Source organism: Phyllostomus hastatus, unplaced genomic scaffold (genome assembly GCF_019186645.2).
Source record: "Phyllostomus hastatus isolate PE091 unplaced genomic scaffold, TTU_PhHast_1.1 phas_scaffold_182, whole genome shotgun sequence".
Classification (NCBI taxonomy): Eukaryota; Metazoa; Chordata; class Mammalia; order Chiroptera; family Phyllostomidae; genus Phyllostomus; species Phyllostomus hastatus.
Genome location: NW_025334013.1, coordinates 8509664 through 8530830, shown reverse-complemented (window position 1 = coordinate 8530830; position 21167 = coordinate 8509664). Strand labels below are relative to the sequence as shown.

Sequence of the window (21167 nt, the reverse complement as noted above, 5' to 3'; positions counted from 1 at the left end):
GGGCTGACTTCATCCCCAGAGGGGAGGTGTGGTGTGCTGGTGTAGCAGACACAATTTCTAAAAGAAGTTCTGCAGACGTGGCCAAGTTACCTAACCTCCCTGAGCCTCGTCCAGGTGGCTCCCTCTGTAAAAGGGGGTTCCGGCCTCCTAGCAGCACTGAGGTAAATGGTGGGTCGAGTGCTTAGAACGGTGCTGGCACACAGTAGGTGCTCAATAAAGCTTTCCTTTAACAAATACTGACAAGTTGTCACTGATAAGAGTCCTGTTCCCACAAAGGAGCCGCCCCGTCAGGCGGACCTTGGGGTCCCTGGGGAGACCTTTGGAGGCAGACGGGAGAGCTACGGCACAGTTCGGGAGAAATGCCGGCTTAGCTCTGTGCCCCGAGGGCTGCGCCTCACACCTCACGTTGACAGCCAGCTCGCACCGCAGGGGCGATCGCCGCGCCCTCCCCGTCACAGACATTACAGGAGCTGGGGGGCAGGGTAACTGAGCCTCCGCCCACTCCCCTGCCCGTTCCTTTGGGTCCAGAAACAGCTGAGCGGTTTTTCTACTCTCCATGGGTCCAGAGGGAGAATTCTCTCTGGGCCAAGGGCCTAGAGGGCAGGCTTTGCCATCCTGCAGTGAATGCTGGCCACGGTGGTCGAGGCGGCTGCTTCCTGGGGCAGCCCCGTCTCCCCATGGCTGCACAAAGCTCAGGGAGACCGAAGGACCGCAGCTCGTTGGACCGGGGCCCTGAGATGGGGTCCCTTCCTTCCCGGAGGCTCCTGGGAAGGTGGGGGTGGGGGAGGGAGGCACCCACAGATCGGCCTAGATGGCTGGCTGGCTGGCTGCTAGAGAAAGCAGGCATGCTTGGCACCAGGGCTTCCCAACCACAACCCAGCCCACCTGTCTGCCCACTGTGGCCTGCAGGGGCCGCCCACGGCGCGGTCTCAGTGACCCCGTGAGACAAAACCCCGGCAGAAACGGGCCTCCCTGCCTGGGAGAGGAATCTGCTTCACTGAGAAGAACTCAGGCGTACAGAGGCTGTGACAGCTGGGTGAGGGTCATGCTCAGAGACGATTTCCCAGATGTCCTGGGGGGGCAGCCAGCGGCTGCTGGACGGACAGACAGCCTGCTTAGCCAGGGTGTGAGTGTTCACGGCTCACGCCTCCCCTCCGGTCCAGAAACCCGCTGTGACAGAGCCGGCAAATTATCCAGCAACACCCACTCTCCCCTCCCCCACCCTTAGACTGGCAGCTCGGACAGGGATGCCGAGTGGGGAGCGACACTGCCCACACGCCCCGCAGCCAGGCCCGGCCGCGTGCCCCAGCTGTTGCTGGGGGAGGGTCTCTTCCCCTGCGTCTCTCACAGGCCGGGGGAGCAGAGGCCCCCCGCCCCGAAACGCTCCTGGGGATGGTCACGGAAGACGGAGACGGACCGATTCTCCAAGCCCCTCCGTGTTGGAGTCTCCGCTATAGCAGCCCCAAATCAATCTAAGTAATTAGCCTGCTTTGGCTTCAAAAACAGCGTCTTCGGAGTATTTATCATTCCAGTAAACGGTAGGTGGAAAGCAGGTGGCCAGGTTTTAATTGCCTCCCTGCCTGCCCCCGTCCACCCCCTGGGGGAACAAAGACGCCCGGGGAAGGCGGATGATCACGGAGACCCCGGAGCCGATTCTCTGTCCCAGGGCCTGGACGGACCCTCCGAGCACTGTCCGAGGATGGCCTCCAGCCTTTCTCGAAGGACCTCCTGAGGCCCCTCCCTGCTACTGCCCAGAGCGTGGGCAGGTGGCTCCCAGACAGATGGGGATGCGGCTGCCGGCATCCCAGCCGGCTCCCCGGAGAGCAGGCGGAACGTGTGGGCCCGGTGGTTCCCTTGCTTTCTGCAGCAGTTTCTGGTTACGGGCCTGTGGTCTGCTGTGGCGAGAGACCACCCGGACACCTAGACCACGTTCCCTCCCAACGCGCCCACCAGGGCTGGAGGCTGCCCTCCTTCGAGGGGGTCTCCGAACAACCCGAGAAGAGGACTGAGCCCGCCTCCCGACAGGGCCCGCCACGGGGCGCCGGAGTGAAGTGCAGAAGCCGACGTGTCCTCCGGCAGAGAGCCCAGCGCAGGCACACCGCCCGGGGAGGGGAGGCGCCGGAGGACCCCCAGGGTGTGGGAGAGGAGACGCAGCCGCCTGGTTCAGCAAAGTTGCCCACCCACCTGCCACGAGGGAGAACGGTGGTGGGCACACAGGGGACGACATGCATGCCCGGACCCTGCAAGAGGCGGCTTTCCATCCCGGAACAGGCACGGCAGCCTCAGCGGGGGCCTGGGTGCTGGGGCGCCCCCGTGTCCCTGTCACTCCCCGGACCGAGGCTGGACTCCGGTCGCCAGAGCCTGCGCGGCCCTGGCCCGAGCCCGAGCCCCAGAAGAGGGCAGCGGAGAACTCTGCAGACCCGTCACTCACCCTGCAAGGCTTCTTTGGCTCTGGCTAGCTCCTGCTCCTTCTGGGCCAGCTGGACCCTGAGCTCGGTGGCTGAGAGGACCTCAGAGGACTTGCCGCCCTGCGACTCCTCCAGGTCCTTCGCCAGCATCTCCTTCATCTGCCGGAGAAGGTGCACTTCCTCCTGGAGCCGAGACACTTCTTCCCGCAGGAGCACTAGGGGAGAAGGGCACACGGTTAGGGGGAGGGGATGCTGGCTCACACCCGCTCCCTTCTTCTGGGGACCGTTCCAAGGCGCTTTGGCTTTTCCTGTTTGCTCTGCCTTCGGGGCCTTTCCCACGTGTGTGCAACAAGCAAACCCCCAAAGCCCAGCCTACCTCACAGAGTCCCAGGTCCGGTCCTGGGCCCACCCCCGCCTGCAGAGCACCCCTGGCGGGGCCCCACAGCCCACCATGCTCTCTAGGGCTCCATGGCTGGTATCGCTGCCCCAAAGCATCCACGCCCACGGCCGAGGGTCTTCCCCTCCCAGAGGGAGGAGCCAGAGTGGACAGAAGAGCCGGCGGGAGCCAGCATCCGGGCCCCCGAGCCAGCAGCATGCTCAGGGGAGCTGTAGGCACACGGCCTCATTTAATCCCCCCACCCCCCACCCCCGCAGGCAGGTACAGTCCTAACCCCCATTTCACAGATTAGGAAGTGGAGGCTTGGAAAGATTAAGCAGCTCTACGAGGCCATAGTTAGTAGGTAGCAGAGCTCGGACTTGAACCCAGACCTGGCTGACTCCAGAGCCTGAGCCCCCACCCCCTGAGTCTGACATCTGGGAAACACCCTAAAAGACATACTCAACACATCTCACAAAACATGTGTCCCTCAGGGGCCCGGAAGGAACAGGACGTTGGCATTCAAACGTGTCTGTGCAGGGAAGCGGACTCTGATGAGCGGTTCCCACGGCGACACTGCGGGCAGAGGTTTCTGCGGCACTTAGATTAACCCCGACGCTACCTACGTGAGTGCGCGGAGTGAGACCAGGGAGAGCCCGGTATCCCTCAGGCCCCGGGGAGCCTCAGATGGTACGCAGGCGGTGCACCTTTGTCCCACAGAGCCGTAAGCCTGCTCAGTCCTGCAGGCTGATTGACACCGAGACACATGGACACATGGACACACGGACAGGTCCGCTCCTCTGAGCAACAGCAGGCGCCAGGCTGCAGAGGGTGCCGGGAGCAGGCGAGCGGCTCCCCAGGGGAGGTGCCCACTGCGACACCCACCGTGAAGAGGGCACCTGCACCTCAGGGGCTAAAGGAGGTTTGGAAACGGTCGTCACAGCAGGCGTGGGGGCTCGCCTCCGCCTGCACCACTAAGCCCACCCATGGTTCCGCCCCTCCTGCCCTCCCTCCCCCCACACTGGTCCCTCTCTCTGCAACACGCCAAGCTCTTTCCCGCACCTGGAACACCCTTTCCCTGTTCTGCCCGCGGCCACCTCCTCGTGTGACACAGGTCACATGCCTCCTTGGCGGGACCTCCTCGCACCATCCCGTCCCACAGCGTCGTGGAAGTCGGGGGCGCCGTCCTCACGGTGAGGGTGGCAGAGGGACGTGACTGGGCCCCAGCTCTCAAGTCACTGGACCTTCAGTCTGACTCCCCCCCCCCGGACCAGGCACTCATCCCTTCCCCTCCGAGCCTCAGGCACCCCGTCTGTAAGATGGGTCCAACCCTCACCGGGCAGGGGGCTTCAAGGAGACGCAGGACGAAGCCCCCTCCCACGGGGCTCGGTCCACAGGGTGCGCTCAGTACTGATAAGGTGGTGGCGGCCCCGCCCGAGGCGCCGGCACTGCTCGGAGGTCCTGGGCCTCCAGGCGGAGCCAGGTCTCTCCCGGGGCGGGGGACAGGCTGACCGGGAGCGGAGCCGAGACCTCCAGGACAGGTCGTCCTCGAGGTGTCCCTCCACCCTGGGCCACCAAGGGCTTTCAAGCTCTGGAAGGTGCGAGGCTCGTGGTGGCCAGGAGAGCTTCCTTCCCGTCCCCACAGGCGCCTTCCCGCCAGTGGGTCTCAGCCCCATTGTCGCATCAGAGGCCTACAGGGGCCCCCGCCTGCTGCCCTTTGGTGTTGACAGCACTTTGGGCAACCTGCACAGAGCCCCATATATGAGGGTAGCCCACTTGTTTGCCACCTGTGGGCCCGGTGGGCGCGGCTCGCTGAGGACGGGCCTGGCTGTACCCTTCACCACAGGGTCTCGAGCGCCCCAGACAGTATGCGATGACACATGGCCGGTGAACGACTCCCTCCATCCATCCACCCACCCAACAAGAGTTTATAGCCACCTGCCACGTGCCAGCCGCCACCCTTGGTACTGGGGACTCCCGGGTGAATGTCACAGACAGGTCCCGCCCTCAGGCTAGCCCTCCAGACCCCACTGAGAACACGGTTCAGAGGGCCCCCAAACCACACCCCCCGAGGCAGGCCGTCTGCAGGGGAGTGTCCAGCGGCCCCGACATCACCTCGAGCATGGGCTGGAAACTGTCCAAGTGTCTCAGCAAAACTGCACAGTAGGCGGTCTGCTTTGGGGGCCCCTCCCCTGCCTTCCTTCCCGCCAACATTTGTGGGCCACCTACATGGCAGGCCCAGCACGGGGCGTCCGGCAAGGAGCAGGGAGCACCGTGGGCCTCGGGCAGCCCCCCGGGAGCTGAAGGAGCGCACACACATGTAAGCACAGTGAACAGGAGGGGCTGTCTCTGCTTCCAGGCATGAGGACCTCTGAGTCGGGACCTGGAATATGGGTGGGGGAGGGAGGTGAGCAGAGGGGACGGCGAGAGCAAAGGCAAAACGGCGGGAGAGGTCCCTGGGTGACCGGTGTATGCGTACAAGGCGAGAAAGAGCAAGAGGCGGCCTGGAGAGGCACACGGGGTCAGATTATAAAAGGTCTTAATGCTTACCACCCCTCTGCACCCCGGCCCTGGCTCACCATCTCCATCTGCAGCTAGGACTCTGAAAACCTTCACTGTTGTCCTCTGCCAGAGACTATATATAATGCTTCTGTCTCAACGTTCACGTGTTGAAAGCTAATCCCCGATGTGTATCGGAGGCGCGGCCTCTGGGAGGTGATCAACCGACAAAGTTGGAGCCCTCAGGAACAGAACTGGTGCCCTTCTAAGAGAGACGGCAGGGAGCTCCCTCGCCTCTTTCACCACATGAGGACGCAGCAAAAAGGCAGTTGTCTGAACCAGGAAGAGGCCTGGGCCAGATGCTGAATCTGTGGGAGCCTTGATCTTGAACCTGAGGCCTCCAGAACTCCAAGCGACACGTTTCTTCTGTTGTTTACAAGCACCCAGTCTGCGGTGTTTAAGTTACAGCCGCCCAAACGGACTGACACTCCCTCCGTCAACACTTCTCCCCAGTTGCCCATCAGCTGTCACCAAAAGCTTATTTCAGACTAAGGTGTGAGTAACTGCTAACATGCCCGGGCAGGGAAAAGACAGGTTAGTTTCAATTTTTTTTTTTTTTTAGGCATGTGACTTCTGGGCTTCCTCAAACTGCCCTGCAGAAGCTGGTGAGGTTGTTATCAGCAGACAGCACGGGGGGTTCCATCCGACCTGGTGTCAAACCCAGGCCCGGTCAGGGCCTTGTCGTGCGTGACCTTGTGTGACCCCCGTCACTTCTTCGATCTCAGTTGTCATGCGCACCGCATGGGGATCATGCTCCTACCGCCCCGCCCCCCACACCCTGCAGGATCACCAGACTGAGCAAATGAAATGAAGCAAAGCAACACAAACAAAAAACCCCAGATGAACAATTAAATTTGAATTCCAGACAGATATCAAATGATTTTTAGTGTAAGCCTGTCCTAAACATCATGTGGACACACTGACACTAAAAATTTATTTGTCGCTTATCTGACGTTCAAATTCAGCTGGGTGTGCTGTGTTCGACCCAGCAGCCCTGCTCTCTGGCACAATGAACTGGGTGGTCTCAGGAAGGGTGTGGCCGGAGCCCCTCATGGGAGCGGTGGCGAAGGCTCAGCCTTGGCTGCGGCCCTTCACTTACGAGGGGGCAGAGAGCGTGATGGAGCTGGGCACCTTTCTCCTGCACGACTGGCAAAGGTGGATTCTTCCTGCGCTCACCTTTCTAACAGGTGTACCTAACACTTAGACCCCGCCCCTCAGGTCTGGCGCAGAATAAGCAGGAGGGCGGGACACCAGGTGTGGCACCTGCAGGAACCAAGTCTCAGGAGACCAGGCTGGAAAAACAACTCCACAGAAAGGGAGAGGTCTGTGCACGCTTACTCACTGCACCTGCCCCGGCTGGGTGTGTAAACCAGAGCTCGCACACCCTGGACCTCCCAGGGGCAGAGATTCGCGACAACTCTGGGACTGGGTCACAGAGAGCCTCAGGAGACCGCAGCCCGTTCGTCTGTGGGCTGTGGGACCGGGGACAGGCCCTTCCTCTCCTGGGCCTCAGTGGCCTCACCTGTAAAATGAGACAGGTGTATAATACACTCACATGTGTTCAGCCCAGGGAGCACTGTCCGTGCCCCATGGTACCCACAGCCTCTCTTCCCCCTGCACAGAGGGGACCGATCACATTCCTCAGAAACAATGAAGAAGCCGGAGCTGGACGACTTGGGTTTCTGCCGCAGAGGACTGCTCCTTTGCTGTGTGACCTAGGGCAACACACTGCCCCTCTCTGGGCCTTCATATTCTCGGCATCCTTGGAAGGTCCCACTCTATGAATCTAGACGAATGTTACTGATGGTGCATTTGTCCCCTTAGCAGGAACGGGGTCCCTGCTCTAGTCTCCAACGGCACTGCTCAGTGAGACAGCCACCGGTCACGTGTGGCTATTTCTGTGCAAATTAATGAAAATGGACAACTTGGTTCCTCCGTTGCACTAGCCACCTCTCAAGTGCACACAGAGATGACCATCACCCCTGCACAAAGTCCTCCCGGCCGGAGCTGGCCCAGAGGGTGCATGATGGAGAAGGAAGGAAGCAGTCAGGCCCGCAGATGCAGGGACAGGAGGAAGCCTTTAGCCTAAGGCGACAGGTGCTGAGGAAGGGGCCACTGCTTCTGGAGAAATCGTCCTGGGCCTAGCCCAAGGACAGATAAAGGAAAGATCAATTGTGTGCCTTCCTGTAGTTTTGGGGCAGCCACAGTGTCCTGGCTCCTGGGGTGGGGGGTGCGGTGAGTGGTGTGAGGGCGGGGTGTCACCGAAGAAGCCACAGACTCAGCAGAACTCCCCAGGCCCAGGGAGCTGCGGGGAAGTGTTGCCTGACAGTGTCTCCTGCCCCAGGAGAAGCTGCTGGTTACCAGCGGTTACGCCCTAGGGGCTGGCCTTACAGGCAGGCAGGCAGGCGGGCCCAGCAGTGGAAGCTGCTGGGCTCTCTTCCCCAGGGCAAGGGCGTGGGGCATCCTCCCACTGGGAAGTGTCAAGGGAGCTGGGGCAGACCCTCCCTTCTCCGGCACCTCCCTTTTTGTTTTCTAGAGCAATGAAGCTAGTGCTCAAAAATGCCATTTGTCAGCCTCCCTTGCAATTAGGGTTGCCCACGTGACCGAGTTCTGGCCGGTTAAGGTTGTAGGACAAGGTCCCCGAGGAGGATTGCCCTCGGAAAAAAAAACGGGATTTGCCCCTTGTCTGCCCTCTTGTCTGGAAAGTGGACTTGGGCTGGAGCTACAGCAGCCACTTCGTAACAAGGAGACAAGAGGCGCACAGGGCAACAAACACACCTAGGGGAGAGAACAGAGCCTGGGGCCTGGACGGCATGGCTCAGCCTGGTGGTTCCATCGAGACCTGGAGCAGCACCGTCCGGGCAGGGCTGCCCGGCACAGGGGGCCTTAGGTTTCCCTGCTGATTCCGAGTCCAAGTTCTGCTGGCTGCCAAGGGCCAGCAGCCTCTGCGGGTTCGCCCTGGGGCCAGCTCAGCTGTGGAATCCAGGGAGTGGGGGAATCCAGGAGGAAGTGAGGAGTGAGGACTGTGGGGAGAAGAACACAGCACAGAAAGGAGGTGCCTGCCCCGGCCCTGGGAAAGAGCCCCGGTTTCTGATGAGCCTTTTCCAGGCTGAGCCCTTGTGAGCTCTCGGGGGCAGGGGGAGAAAAAAAGGGAAGACAGTTGTTTTTTGTGCCTGTAGGGCACCCCCAAGAATGGCAGGAACAAGGCACCGGGGGACCAAGAGACCCTTTGGGAGCCACAAGTGTATGCCAGCACCGTTCTAAGTAAGCTACTTCTCTGTCCTCACAGTAACCACAGGGGACGCGCCCCCTTTACAGGAGAACCCGAGGCACGGAGAGGACACATGGTTAAACCCAGGCGGTCTGGCTGCAGGGCCTTTGCCTGCAGCCACTGAGCGTTACGATCATACCCCTTCTCCTGCGGGCACGGCCGCCTGCCCACCCGCACGCTGACCCCCGGGGCCACCAAAGCCCGCTGCTCCTGCTCGGGGGGGCCCCAGGCCCTCCTGGACAGCTCCCACCACTGGCATCCTCTCCCCGGCCTGGAAGGTCACAGAACCTCAGCCTTTGGGCTAAGCTGCCCAGCATCCACGTGGGGGAGGGAGTGTGGGTTTGGAGCAGCAATGCAGCCCTTGGTTCCAGCCCCGAGGGGTCCTCAAAGCTCTGTAAATGACCGGAACTGCCACTGGGGAATCCAGCCAGGTCGGTCTTGCATGTAATTAATGGTTTACCTGTGAGGAGAGAACTCTGGGAACGCTGGCCCGGGAAGAGCAGCCCCAGGGAAGAAGGGGTGAGGCGAGCCTTCCCATCAGCCCCTTCTGCTCAGCCACGCTGCAGGGCCAGCCCAGGGGCCCCTCCTGCCTGGTCCCTGCTCGAGGAGCTGAAAACAGATCTCTTGGGCCACTTCCGTCCCCCCTTCCCTGTGCCGCTCCTCCCCTGGCCCCCACTCTGAGTACAGAGACAGACCCATGAGGCCAGGGACGGGCCCAGCAGTAGGCAGGGAAGGGCTGGAACCACGGTTTGCTGGAGATTCCGTGTTCTCCAGGCCTTTGTCGCTTGACCATGACACTGAACCCCGCAGGGGTGACGGGAAGCTACATGGCACTTGCCAAGTACAGGAGCGTCTCAAGTGACGCCGGCTGCTCTGCAAAGGTGTTGATCCCAAGGCCACGCCCCAGGCCTGGAGAGCCGCCTGGTGACTCCTGCTGCAGGTGGGGTGGGGGTGGGCGTCGCAGGAACCAGGTAACACGGCCTCTGTCTTTTTCTCATATTTCAGGTAATCGTTTTTTCCTCCAGGCGCTGTTTAATCCGTTGGTCCTGCCCAGGCTGTTCTCGCACAGCTGCTGGCTGTTCTCAACCAGACTGCCTGGGGCCCGACCGCCACGCTAACCCTCCTCGTCTATGATCTCGGGGGCCCGCATTTCCCATGGGAGAGCTCTGCCCACCCAGCTCCTCATCCCAGGAATCCGATTCCCTCCAGGGACGGAGGTCTACATCCTTTCGTACCCCCTCCCCCCACCCCCCCGCCAAGCACTGAGTTGGCAATGCCGCCAGGTGCCAGAGACAGAGACGAGTCCCCTGCCCTGGAGCAGGGACGGTCACAGATTTAAATGCAGAGATGCCCCCGGGAAGTCGAGGCATTGTAAGCACCCCCCCCCCCAGCACACAGCCCCCTAGTTCTCAGGGATCTCCCCGATAACTCCAGGCTCAGCGCTGCAGAATGCAGCCCTGTGGGTGGCCTGGTCTGACCCCTATCAGGGGCCAGTTTGTCACTGGAGGTCCTCCTGAGTCCACTGCTCTCTCTGCAAGCCCAGGAAGGGCAGCATCTGGCAGCTTTTCTGGGCCTGTGGCTCGACGCCACCACGGCACTGGCCCACTGTCCTCGGCGGTCTGCAAAGACCGCTCTGCAGGTGATGCTCATTCCAGGGGGCCATGTGAACCTTTAAATACACCCCCTGGCTGGAGGCGGGAGATGCAGACAATCTCCTGTCACCTGGGTGGCTGAATCCCTGGTGGGCAGTGACAGCAATAACAGCTCGGTCCCCAAACCCAATGCCCAGGTGGCCTTGAGGAGCCTGCTCCTTATCGACTGGCTGGGCAGGAGAGGAAAGGAGAGAAGAGGGGCAGGAGCTTTAGGTGCTCCTCCTCGTCACCCCCTCGGTGGGGCAGCAGGAGTTCTGTCAGCTGACATCCGTGCCTCCTGTCTTCCTGACACAGCACCTCCCCAAAGGGCAGCCGCCGGCTCTCAAGGCCTGTGGTTCAGGGGTGGAAATGTGACCCAGTCTGGCCAATTGGAGCACTGAGTTGCCCTGGGCACTGTGATTGGTTCAGGAGGAGGGCAAGGCCCAAGTCAGGCCAATCAGAGTCAGTGTCTGGACCTGGAGCTGCACTCTTTAATGATGGCCACGGTGATGGCATCTGGAGATGCAGGTGGCCACATTGCCACTGAGAGGGGGGCGCCAACAAGACAAAGACTGGATTCGGGTAATCCCCGTGTCCTGGATCACACCACACCTGAAGCCAGGATCTACCCCTAAACATGAGCCAATACATTCTTAAGCCAGTATGAGTTGCCTTTCTATCCTTGGCAATGAAAAAAGAATCCTGATAGACTGCGTCTGTCTGGGACCATTTTCGGGGGACCTAGCATCCCCACAAATGTAAAAACCCCCTGCTGTGTGCTGAGCACTCCGAGCTGTGCCTCTCCTTCAGGAACTGGTCAAACAAAACGGGGAGCGGACTAGCCTCCACAAACCACGGAGCCCCTACAGTGACCAGTCCCCCTGGCCTGAAACCCAGGAAGGCGCGAACTTTCAAGTTGGGCCTCAAGGCCATTTACAGACATTTCCTGCCCCAAATCAGCCTTCGTCCTCTTCTCCCACCTAACAGGGTCTAACAGCACCAGTGGCACAGCCACAGGGCCCCCGTCCTTTGCCTGAGGGGTCCAGCTTCCATTCAGGCCCCATGTGGGCCACGGGCCTGGCACTGGGCACTGATCCCTGGCCCAGTGAACTCCCCGGCCCAGCCTGTGGAGGCAGTGCTAGCCCCTGCATTTTGCACATCAGAAACGGAGGCCACGGCAGGGGGACTGGCTCGCTCAGGGTCATAGGGCTGGTTCAGCAGGCAGAGTCGCATACTCACAAGTCTGTCTGACTGCAAAGCTCATGTCTGTAAGCACTGGACAAGGCTCCCGGCCCTCAGCGTCACGATGTGCACACTTCTCAAACTGCGTGCCATGACGGAGAGCTGACACAGGAGCACAGAGGAGGAACCGGGCCTTTTCTCGAACTCTGGTGGAAATGGCTGGGGGCCCCATCCTTGGCTTTTGCCACAGGCTTCACCCCTCCTCAAGGCCTGGCTCCTAGCAGCCGTATCTAGGAGAGGGACAGTAATCACTGCGAGGGGGTGGGCAGGGGGCAAGGCCTGTCTGTGTCCTCGCCACCCTCACCACGCGTGACTCTCACCTCTCTGCCCTCCTCCCTGTTTTTTCACCACCCGGGGGGAAAAATGGCAAAACACGAAGAGGAAAAATAAAGGAGAAGGCCCGGCATCGGCTACACCCACCACCGTGTGACATGGAGGTGGGGGGGGGGCTCGGGGAAGACACGCAGAGCGCCAAGGCTTATCACACACTGGGAGGAACCTGCCTGGCTTGGAGGGGGGAAGCCCCGCCCTCGCTTTCTTCCCCACCCTTGAGTCTGAGTCAGCAGCAAAACACTCACATCTCAGCTTCCTTCCCCGCCCAGCACAGAACGCACACAGAGGATGGAAGACCCTGCCTGTCCCACTTGTCAAGACAGCGGTTCTCCCGGGTCCAGCCCCTGGCGGGAGAGCTGCCTTCCTGGGGAGACTGGGGGAAGACAGACAGTTCTATCCCCGTATCGCAGACAGCCCATCGGGGCCTCGAGGAAGGGGTCTGGAACCCACGACCTTGACTGCCAGGCCACTGGCCACCTTCACCTGGAGGCCAAACTGGACACACGCTTTGGCTAGAGCATCCTGCTCAGCCAGTCCCAGCCAGCAGCTCAGGGATGAAATGCATGGAGAGGTGCCGGGCACGCCACCGCCGGCCCCTGCGGAGGTGAAAGGCACAGAGAAGGGAAGTAGGCGATCAGGGCCCAGCCGGCGGCTCTCCTAAACGCGTTTCTGCCATCACACGAGGGCGGCAAGTCCGAGCTCCCTGCACCTTCCCATCCGTATCATGAGCAGATCTGACCTCTCCCCACTGGTTAAGCCAAGCCCACACTGCGGCCCAGATGGACGGCGGGCCTGGACGCCCTGTCTCAAATGCGGCTGCAGAAGGTGCTACAGGAATGTGCGGCTTCTGCCGTGGCGCGACCTCTGTGTCCCCTGCTTCCTCCCCTACAAAAGGCCACGGTGGCGGTCAGGAGCGGCCGTGCTGGAGTGGGCTGCTGGGCCGGACCCCGGCGCTGCCCTTTAGTGGCTCTTTGACCCAGGCAGGGCCATTTCTCCGCCCTTTTCTGGGGGGTGGAGACGATGAGAGTGTCCCCCTCCCAGGGCTGCAGCCACGTTCTGCAAGTAACAGTGATGTCAGGAGGCCGGGCACGGCGTAACCCTCAGCAAATGCCGGCAGCCGCTCCGATGCCACCACGATGGCGGAGGCGGGGTAGAGTGAGGGCGTCTGGGGCTCCAGCCGCTCCAGTCCTCCGTGGCCACTTGCTGCGAAGTGCCCAAGGCCCAGAAGGCCGCAGGGGCAGCGCGCCGATCCCCCCTACACCCCGCTGCTGATCACTCCACAGCCCGACCGAGCAGCTGCTCCAGGAGGACATAAAATATGCTCTGCATACTTTAAATGTTCCACCAACGAAAACTGGCAGGGCTGCCTTTCCAAATTGTTTAGCAATAAAGTCAGCAATGAGAGAGCACCGTGTGAGGCTCTCACCGCTGGAGCCGGGTCAGGAGCCTGCGAGGGGGGGTGGGGGGTGGGAGGGGAGGACAGGCCGGCCGCCAGTGCGGAGCCCACGGGGGCTTCCAGAAGGCGCCATCTGGGATTTTTCAGAGGGGCACTGGGATCACATCCTGGTGTCCTGATATGAAACTGGATCCTCCCTCTGGGAGCCGAGCCCCGAGCCAGCGGGGGCAGAGGGGAGGGCCCTTCCGGCCTGGGACGCTTTCCCACACTCCCAGGATGCCCCGGATTCCAGCCAATCGAGTTAATTGAAAAATTACCTCGGGCTGAGAAAGAGCAGGCCCCTGGGCCACAGGGGCAGGCCACAGAGCCGCACTGGGTCTCCAGGCTGACCCGGGGTGGGGACACCTGGGGCTGGGGGGCCGGAGCCTGGCTCGGCATCCCAGGGACAGGGGCCGCCCCATATGCTGGGCACACATCACATGCAGCCCCAGCCGCCTCAATGCCCGAGGGAGGCCCGGGGGCCCACGGACACCCAGGCCGCCCGGCGCCCCCTGCGGGGTTTCCTCCCAGGATGCTGCTCTGCGCTGTGCCACAGGACACTGCGCCCCCCCCCCCCCCCCGCAACCCAGTCCCAAGTGCTGACATGACTCGGAAGGAAGCAGACGCTGGCCGGAGGCCCACTGTCTGGGCTGGAACAAGATGGCACTTCTCATATGCAGAAGGCCACGCTGGGGGTGGACACTGCTTAGCTGAACCTTTAGTTTTTTTTTCTTCCAAGTGCTCTCTATTGCACCCGCCACCCCAGCCCTCCGGTGGGTACAGTGTGGGTTTCACTGCCCTCACTAAGGACAGTCAACCCCGAGGTCCACGCAACAGCCCCTCAGTTGGCCGCCCAGGGCGTGTGGGCCCAGCCTCTCTGGGCTGTTCCGTCCTTTCCTGCCCTCCCAGGGCCCGGGTCTGCTCGCAGGGCCCGGGGCACCCACGGTTCCACAGCGGCCCAGCCCATGTCCAGAGACCTCCGCAGCCACAGATTCTGAGACTCCCAGCCAGGAGGCCAAAGGGGACCCCACAGCCCCGTCCCTTGCCCCTGTTGGGCTACAAACATCAGGACGGAAAACGAACAAACGGGTTAGAAAAACACCCCTATTTCACTCGGGGAGTTTCAGCAGCGCGGTCTACGAACCAAACGTATTATTAAGACAGAAAAATGTGGGCTATTTTGGGGGTGGGGGGTGCGGTGGCGGGATGAGGAGGGGAAACTTGAGTCCCTGAGTTCCTGCTGTGTGTGTGTGTGTGGACAGAACTTTTACCCCCTTCCTTCCCTGCCGGCCGCTCTCCCCCCTACCCCCCCAACCAGGGCAGAAAACTCAACCCAGCACAGAAGCTGAAACCTGACTTCCCGTTCTGACAAGTGCTCGCTGAGCACCGAGACCGAGAGGCGGCGTGGTCTGAGGGGCCGTGTGTGACCTCCGCAGGGGTGAGGCGGTCTGGGTTTGAGTGCCAGCCACTTGCTGACCCCTCTGTGCCCCAGTTCCCTCGCCTGTAAAATGGGGCAATAACAGTACCTGCTTTACGGGGTTGCTGTATTAAATGAGTGACTATACACACAGAGCGACTACACATAATAAAGAACAGCGCTCGTGCACGCCAAGTGCCATCCTCAAACATGCTCGCTCTTTCCCCTCCGTGTCCCCCTCCCCCTCTGGGAGCCACCGCCTTGTGCTTCTGAGGTCGGCCCCTGCCTGGCAGTTCCGTCCTGGGATCCCCCAGGGGCTTCTCCTGGAACTCCCAACCGGGCACCCCAGAACATTCTTGTCTGAGAGGTGTCCAGAGTGGGGCTCCCAGCGGCTGGGTGCCGGGTGCCGAGGAAGCAGCCGTGCCGTCCTAACCTGGAGGCCCGGGCATGGGACGCTCCCTGCATTCTGCCGCCTGCCCCCCTCACTGCCTCCAGGTTACGGGCTGAAAAGGGGAGCAGTCACTTGAGCTCTGGCTGCGGGCTGCCTCGGACTCGCCACCGAACGCTTCCCCGGCCTGCCTGGCCCACTCCGCCAACTTCTCGCAAAGGTCAAACGCTCATTCCACTCTGCACGCTGCCCCTTGGGGGCGCAGAGGAGAAAACTATTCAAAAAATGTAAATTGAAAAAACCCGTGGCTCTCGGCTCTCCCCACACACACACACTCTCGCATGCGCACTCCCATGCGCGCACACGTGGTGCACGCCCAGTTCCGCAGGGCGCACAACCGCGTCCCAGCACCTTGGCCTTATGGCCGAGTGGGGCGAGAAGGAGGTGATGCGGAACTTTCAGCCACGGTGACCGGCCCCCAGACTGTTTCTCTTGGAGGAACACCAATGACCTTGCCAACCCAGGCGAGGCCCTCTCTTGCACGGGGCAGCATCCTTCCAGCTTCCTCTGGAGCACCTCCTGGTGGGAGCCGCCTGTTCTGTGCCCCAGTACCGACCGTAGCCTTGACCCAGGAGCTGACCCCAAGAAGCATCCGTTGAGCTGAGCTCAGCCCAGGGCACAGGCTCAGGGCAAAGGGTGCCTTTGGTCTGGCCAAAGCCCCCTAGGACCGCAGGCTCCTGGACACAGGTGATTCAAGACCAAACAAACATGCTCTTCCTCCAAGCCTCTCTCTTCTCCCAAGCTCCGCCCCTCCTGCCCCCACCCCTGCTCCGCACCCACGACCAGGAGAAAACGACACCGGGAATGGCAGGTTCTCGGTTTGGTGGCCGCAGCGCCGAAGTGCCCAGTTTGAATGAAGGGAAGGGTCGGCACAGACACCGGATGGGAACAGGCTGGAGCAGGTCAAAGGCTCTCTGCTGGTCTGTGCATTTCACTCGCCTAAGTCATCCTCCCCCCCGCCCTGCTCTCCTGGGCTGAGCTTCTAGCTCTCCCCTCTATCTTCTCCCCAGGCCACCAACTTCAAACCTGGAACACGGAGCCCTAGCCTGGGACCTCCCTCCCAACACATGCAAAATACCGTGGACACTCGTGGCGACTGGAGTAAACTGAGAACAGTTATGTGTGACAGAGTATATACAGGACTGGTGAGGGTGTATGAGAGTGGGGGGGTGATAGAAAACACCCTCCCCCCCCCAGTTTGCAGATGCCTAAAAACAGCTTCCATGGTCGGCCATTGCTACAGAAAATAAGGCAACGGCCCTAACCAGGAGCAGGTGTTTGCACTGTCACTGGACCGGTGACAAGAAAAGGGCCTGTGTCCTGTGGGCTCGCTGCCATGTCCCCGTGGACTGCAGGCTGATCACCAGCCAGGCCAGTGAGGTCACTCCATCTGCAGCGGTGGATGGTACGTAATAGCTGCAGACATTCCAGGAATCCAAAAAAAAAAAAAAGAAAAAGAAAGAAAATAAAATCCACCCACACCCCACAATGCAAGCTCTGGTTATTCTTCAGCCTCGAGGCCCTGGACAATGCAGCCCAAACCCGGGAGGCCAGAGGACAGGGAGGGGCGGCAGAGGAGCAGCTGGCACCGCCCTCAGCAAAGGCCACGGGCACTGCCCAGGAGTTCCGGCGAAGGCCCTTTCAGTAATTACAAAGATGAAGCCGGGGTGACCCCGCTGCCCAGGAAATTGTTCCCGCTCCTGATCGCTGGAGAAAGCTATAAATCTCCTCCAAATTGCCGTTTTCTCTGCGCGCACACCTGCAAAAAGCTAATTTGGCGGGGGGGAGGGGTGTGAGGGGTGGGACCAAATCCCCAACCGAGACTGGCCAGCCCTGGAAGGTAGGTGGCTGACACAAGTTAAACATTTCCAGGCAGAGAAACTCAGTCTCCTTTCAACGGGTCAGCACTCAGTGTATTGTTCTGCTCTCCACCATGTCTTTTTGTAATCTCTTGGCTGCACACAAATATTCACAAGACCCTCTTGCCAAGAGGCGAGTGCTGTTTGTTTGGCCACGGATACTGCTTATGGAGTCCAATAGGAGTATGTGAACTTGTCACTGAACGTCTTTGAGGTCCTTTTGGCCTACGAGCTGTCAGCTCAAGGGGTGGGGGTCCGGGGTGGGCTGCAGAACGGGGGAATGGAGTCCTATTTCAGGAGCCCTGTCCTGGCCCAGGCGACGGACTGTGGCCGCCCCACCTGCCCTAAAAGCACTGCATGAAGTTTCTAGCTCCCAGTCCCCCTGCCCGTTCCCAGGAGGGCCTCCTGACGCCTCTAGGCCCCTCCTGCGTCCTCTTAAACAAACATCAGCAGAGCCTGGAGCACAGGGCAGAGGGGGGGACATTCTCTCCTTGGCAATTCTGGCTCCCACCGCTCTGTCCACCCTCACAAAGGGCTCCCACTGGGCGGATCGGAGCAAGACGCCCTGCCCTCCTCCCCAGCGAGATCTGCTCTGTCCCGGCTGGGAGGAAAGACACCCGGGGAAACGCAGCTGGTGCAGGAAGCGGCTGTGGCTGTCTCCTCACGTTGGAGGAAACAGATTTAGTGCTCAAGATCCTCAAATAGCAGGACAGGGGCCAGGGACTGGATGCTACAGTGAGATCAAGTTTTGGCTCAATAGAAAGGTGAGTGAAAGCTTCAAGTGAAATCAAAAATTGCAGGGGCTGCCCGGAGAGGATGTGAGTTCCAGTCTTGGAAGGCATTCAAACTCAGAAGGAACATCTGTACTGGACAGTATGAGTCAATTAGTCTTCCTCGCCTCACACTTCCTAAGTAACGACTTACTCAAAGCCCCTGGAAGGAAGCAGCCAGATACACCAGGTACCCTGCCCACCCTTACAGATGCAGCTGATTGGACCGGGGTGGGTCACCTGATCCAGGTTCTGCCAGACAATTGGTTAGGCAGGAACTAATCAGATTCTCTGTCTCCCAGGCACTAAGGAGACCGAAAGGTTATAGGCCAGGCCCTGGGGCCACTGGAGAGGCAGAGGAGTAAAGCTGGGGAGAGTCCTTGAGGGTAAACAGGAGGGAGGTGCGCTGGAGAGAGAGGGCATGACCCCAGGCTCCCAGCACTCCTGCCCAGTCCCTCCAGGGTTGGCGGGCTGAGGTTGCCCGTTGTGACATTAAAACAAGCCCAACTTTGCCTCGAGCTTCCCTGGCTGGGAGCGCTGCAGCAAGAGGCAGGGCCCTCCCTGGGGGACGGTGGGGCTGGGTGAAGTCTCAGCCAGAACCGGGCATTCCGAGGCTGGCTCCGGGGTCACACACACAGCCTGTGTGTGCCCCGAGGTGTACTTCCTGCCCAGCACGGGGCCCGGGCCCTGAATGCATGCCACAGAGAACAAGCTCGGTCATGGCCAAGACTCCCAGCACCCCAACAGGGAGAAAAGCATGTAGTGGGCACACACCCTCGGGTACACACCACCCGCCCCCCACCCCCGTGGAAAGGCACGTGCTGTACTGCCAGCGCAGACCTCCCGTTCGATCAACATCATTTCATTACACGCAATCCATTGAAGACGGCTTATTACACAACAGCAGCTCCACTTACTAAGCACCTGCAAAATGCTGTCAGGCCCTGCAGGGTGGGTGCATCATTCCCACGTTAGGAGACGAGGAACCTGAGGCTCAGGAAGATTAAGCAGCAGCACGGCTGGCAGTCCTGGTGTGGGCTTCCCTCAACTCACACGTTCCTGACCAAGTGCCGCCAGCCGCCAGCCGCCAGCCGCCCGCCGCCCGCCGCCCGCCGCCAGCCGCCCGCCGCCCGCCGCCCGCCGCCCGCCGGAGTCAGAGTGCAGGCCAGACAGAGCCGATGCCGTCTCTAGAAACTCCTCCCCAGCAAGACCTCCCCACGCCCCGACGACTGTGTCTCCTAGTGATCATCCGCCTGCATGTGTCCAACTGGGCATCTCTCTGGTCGACTCCCATCTCTCCGGCACTCATTTTGGTGCTGTTTTTCCTCCCTTCGGCACCTACCATGGACCTAGCACAGTGCTAATAAGCATTGTGCATAGAATCTCGTTTACCCCGACTAGCTAGGGATAGCGTCCCAATTTACAGGGGAGTCAACCGAGGTGCAGAGAGGTTAAGTAGCTCGGAACGGACTGCACCCAGGCAGCCTGGCTCCGTGGCCTGCTGAGCATTTGGTGCCTGGTCTCCACGTTCCCTCCTTCAGAGCCCTGGGTCCAGGGACTTGTCTCAGTGTGGGAGCTCACTCTCCTCCATGGGGGCAAGATGGGGAGCTGGCACCTGTGCCCTAAGCAGCCCCAGGCACAGAGGCAAGCCCCCTGGGCCCTTTTGCTAAATTCTTACATTCCTGAGCTGTGCAGTCTCTGCCTTGCTGGGAATGGACTCAGGACCTAGGTAGGGGGATCCATCAGTGATTTCCACGGAGACGGCCAAGCTCCAGCGGCAGCCGGGAAACCTGACTTCCAACTGCAAGGCTGAGAAAGGCAGATGCTACCTGGAGTGCCCCGAGTGCCACCTGCCGCCACTGACCTGCGTGGGCTCTGCCATACCGGGGACATGTCAGGAGGCTGGTCACGGCACACATTTACGCCCGCCCAGGAGGGAGCGGGCACACTGGGGTAGGGGTGCTCAGATCAACCCCACCTGGGCCCCACACTCAGCACAAGCCACCTGGGGCAGGTGTGATAAAAGCAACATACATGGAAGGGTGGGAGAGAAAGCAAGGGTTGTAATTACCTGAGACCAGGAGAGGGCAGAGACCCCTGGGAGGTGGCAACTGCTCACCTTAAAGAAAGAGAAGGAAGGAAAAGGGGAGAAGGCCTGGACAAGTAGTAGAGGACACTGAGCTACTCCACAGGGATCCAGCACAGGGTCTGGCCCACGGCAGGTGCTCAGAAAATCTGCAAAATAACTAGGCAATAGGGTCTGCACCTGAGGCTTTCCTACACCTACCAGGGGAACAAACTCACAAGGTGCTGAAGGAATCATCACCACGACACGCAGTGGGGGGAGGGGGCAGCTCCAGGGTCTGCCTCCTGGCTTCCATCCCCAGCGGTGAACATTCTTCCTGACTTTCTTTTTAGAAAAACCCCACTTTCAGCCTGAGGGTTTCACTGGAGGCCGACAACCCCAACTTTTTCCAGGGAAGGGCGCACGACCTGGGTCTGGCCAATCGATGCATTCCATGCTAATGGGCCAAGTGATTGGTGCAGAGCTGTCACGTGATTAAAGCTGAGCCAATGAGAGTCAGCCCTGGGATTTCTGTTGGATATACTGGGAATGAAGTGTGCTCTCTACATGAGAATCCTAGAAAGGTCTTTACCTTTCTTAGACTCGGTGGTCATTTTTGCCACCAGAAAGGGCAGAGCCCAAACAGATGAAAGGAGGGTTGGGAGATGACATCATTGGAGCCCCAGGTTGCAGCGGTGCCTAAAGTTAGCGCTACCTCTCATCATTTCAGTTACAGGGAGCTATTAATTCCCTTTTCATGAGTCAGTTCCAGTTGCGTTTCTAACATTTGCAACTCAGATGGTCCTGTAACTACAGGACTGCCTGGGCAGGTGGTAGGAAAGTGGGAAGCACAAACAATACCAGGTTAGTTTTTCCATTGATAAACAGTTACTGAGCACCAGGCGCAGGCCTCTCTGAACCTCGGATGCCACCCTACCCTGAACGGTGGCGATCGTGTCTCCCTGCCTCACAGGGTGAACGGGAGACTCCCTGAACCCTCCTCTGACCGCTGTGCTCGTTAACACATGAAGGCCAAGAGCAGCAGCAAACCTACGGCTCTCAGGGACGCCTGTGCAGGACCTGTCCCTACCTGAGTCCCTGGCTGGAGTTTGCGGAGCTGCCTCAAGACCCTCCCACTGCACAAGGGCAGAGCCCAGCCCAGGGAGGGGACCCCAGGGGGCTCCCCACCAGGGATGGGGCCTGAACAGAAGGGCTGTGCCTGACACCTCCGAGGGATGGCATCTGTTGTCCCTCACTCCCGACTCTGCCGTGCCACAGCCGAGGACAGACACAAGTGACGCTGTAGTGTTGGCTGCAGCAGGGACAGGAAAGTGCTGGCGACTTCGGGCTCCA

The 21167-nt window shown here is 60.5% G+C and overlaps 1 protein-coding gene across 3 annotated transcripts in view; it reads right to left on the bottom strand.

Moving 5' to 3' along the window:
• KAZN (kazrin, periplakin interacting protein) overlaps positions 1–21167 on the bottom strand; it is an 826597-nt gene that overhangs the window by 96593 nt on the left and 708837 nt on the right. For all 3 annotated transcript variants that reach the window (XM_045858950.1, XM_045858947.1, XM_045858948.1), the window contains one exon: positions 2432–2623. In XM_045858950.1, coding sequence (XP_045714906.1) covers positions 2432–2623 — 192 coding nt within the window. The remainder of the gene's footprint in view (positions 1–2431; positions 2624–21167) is intronic.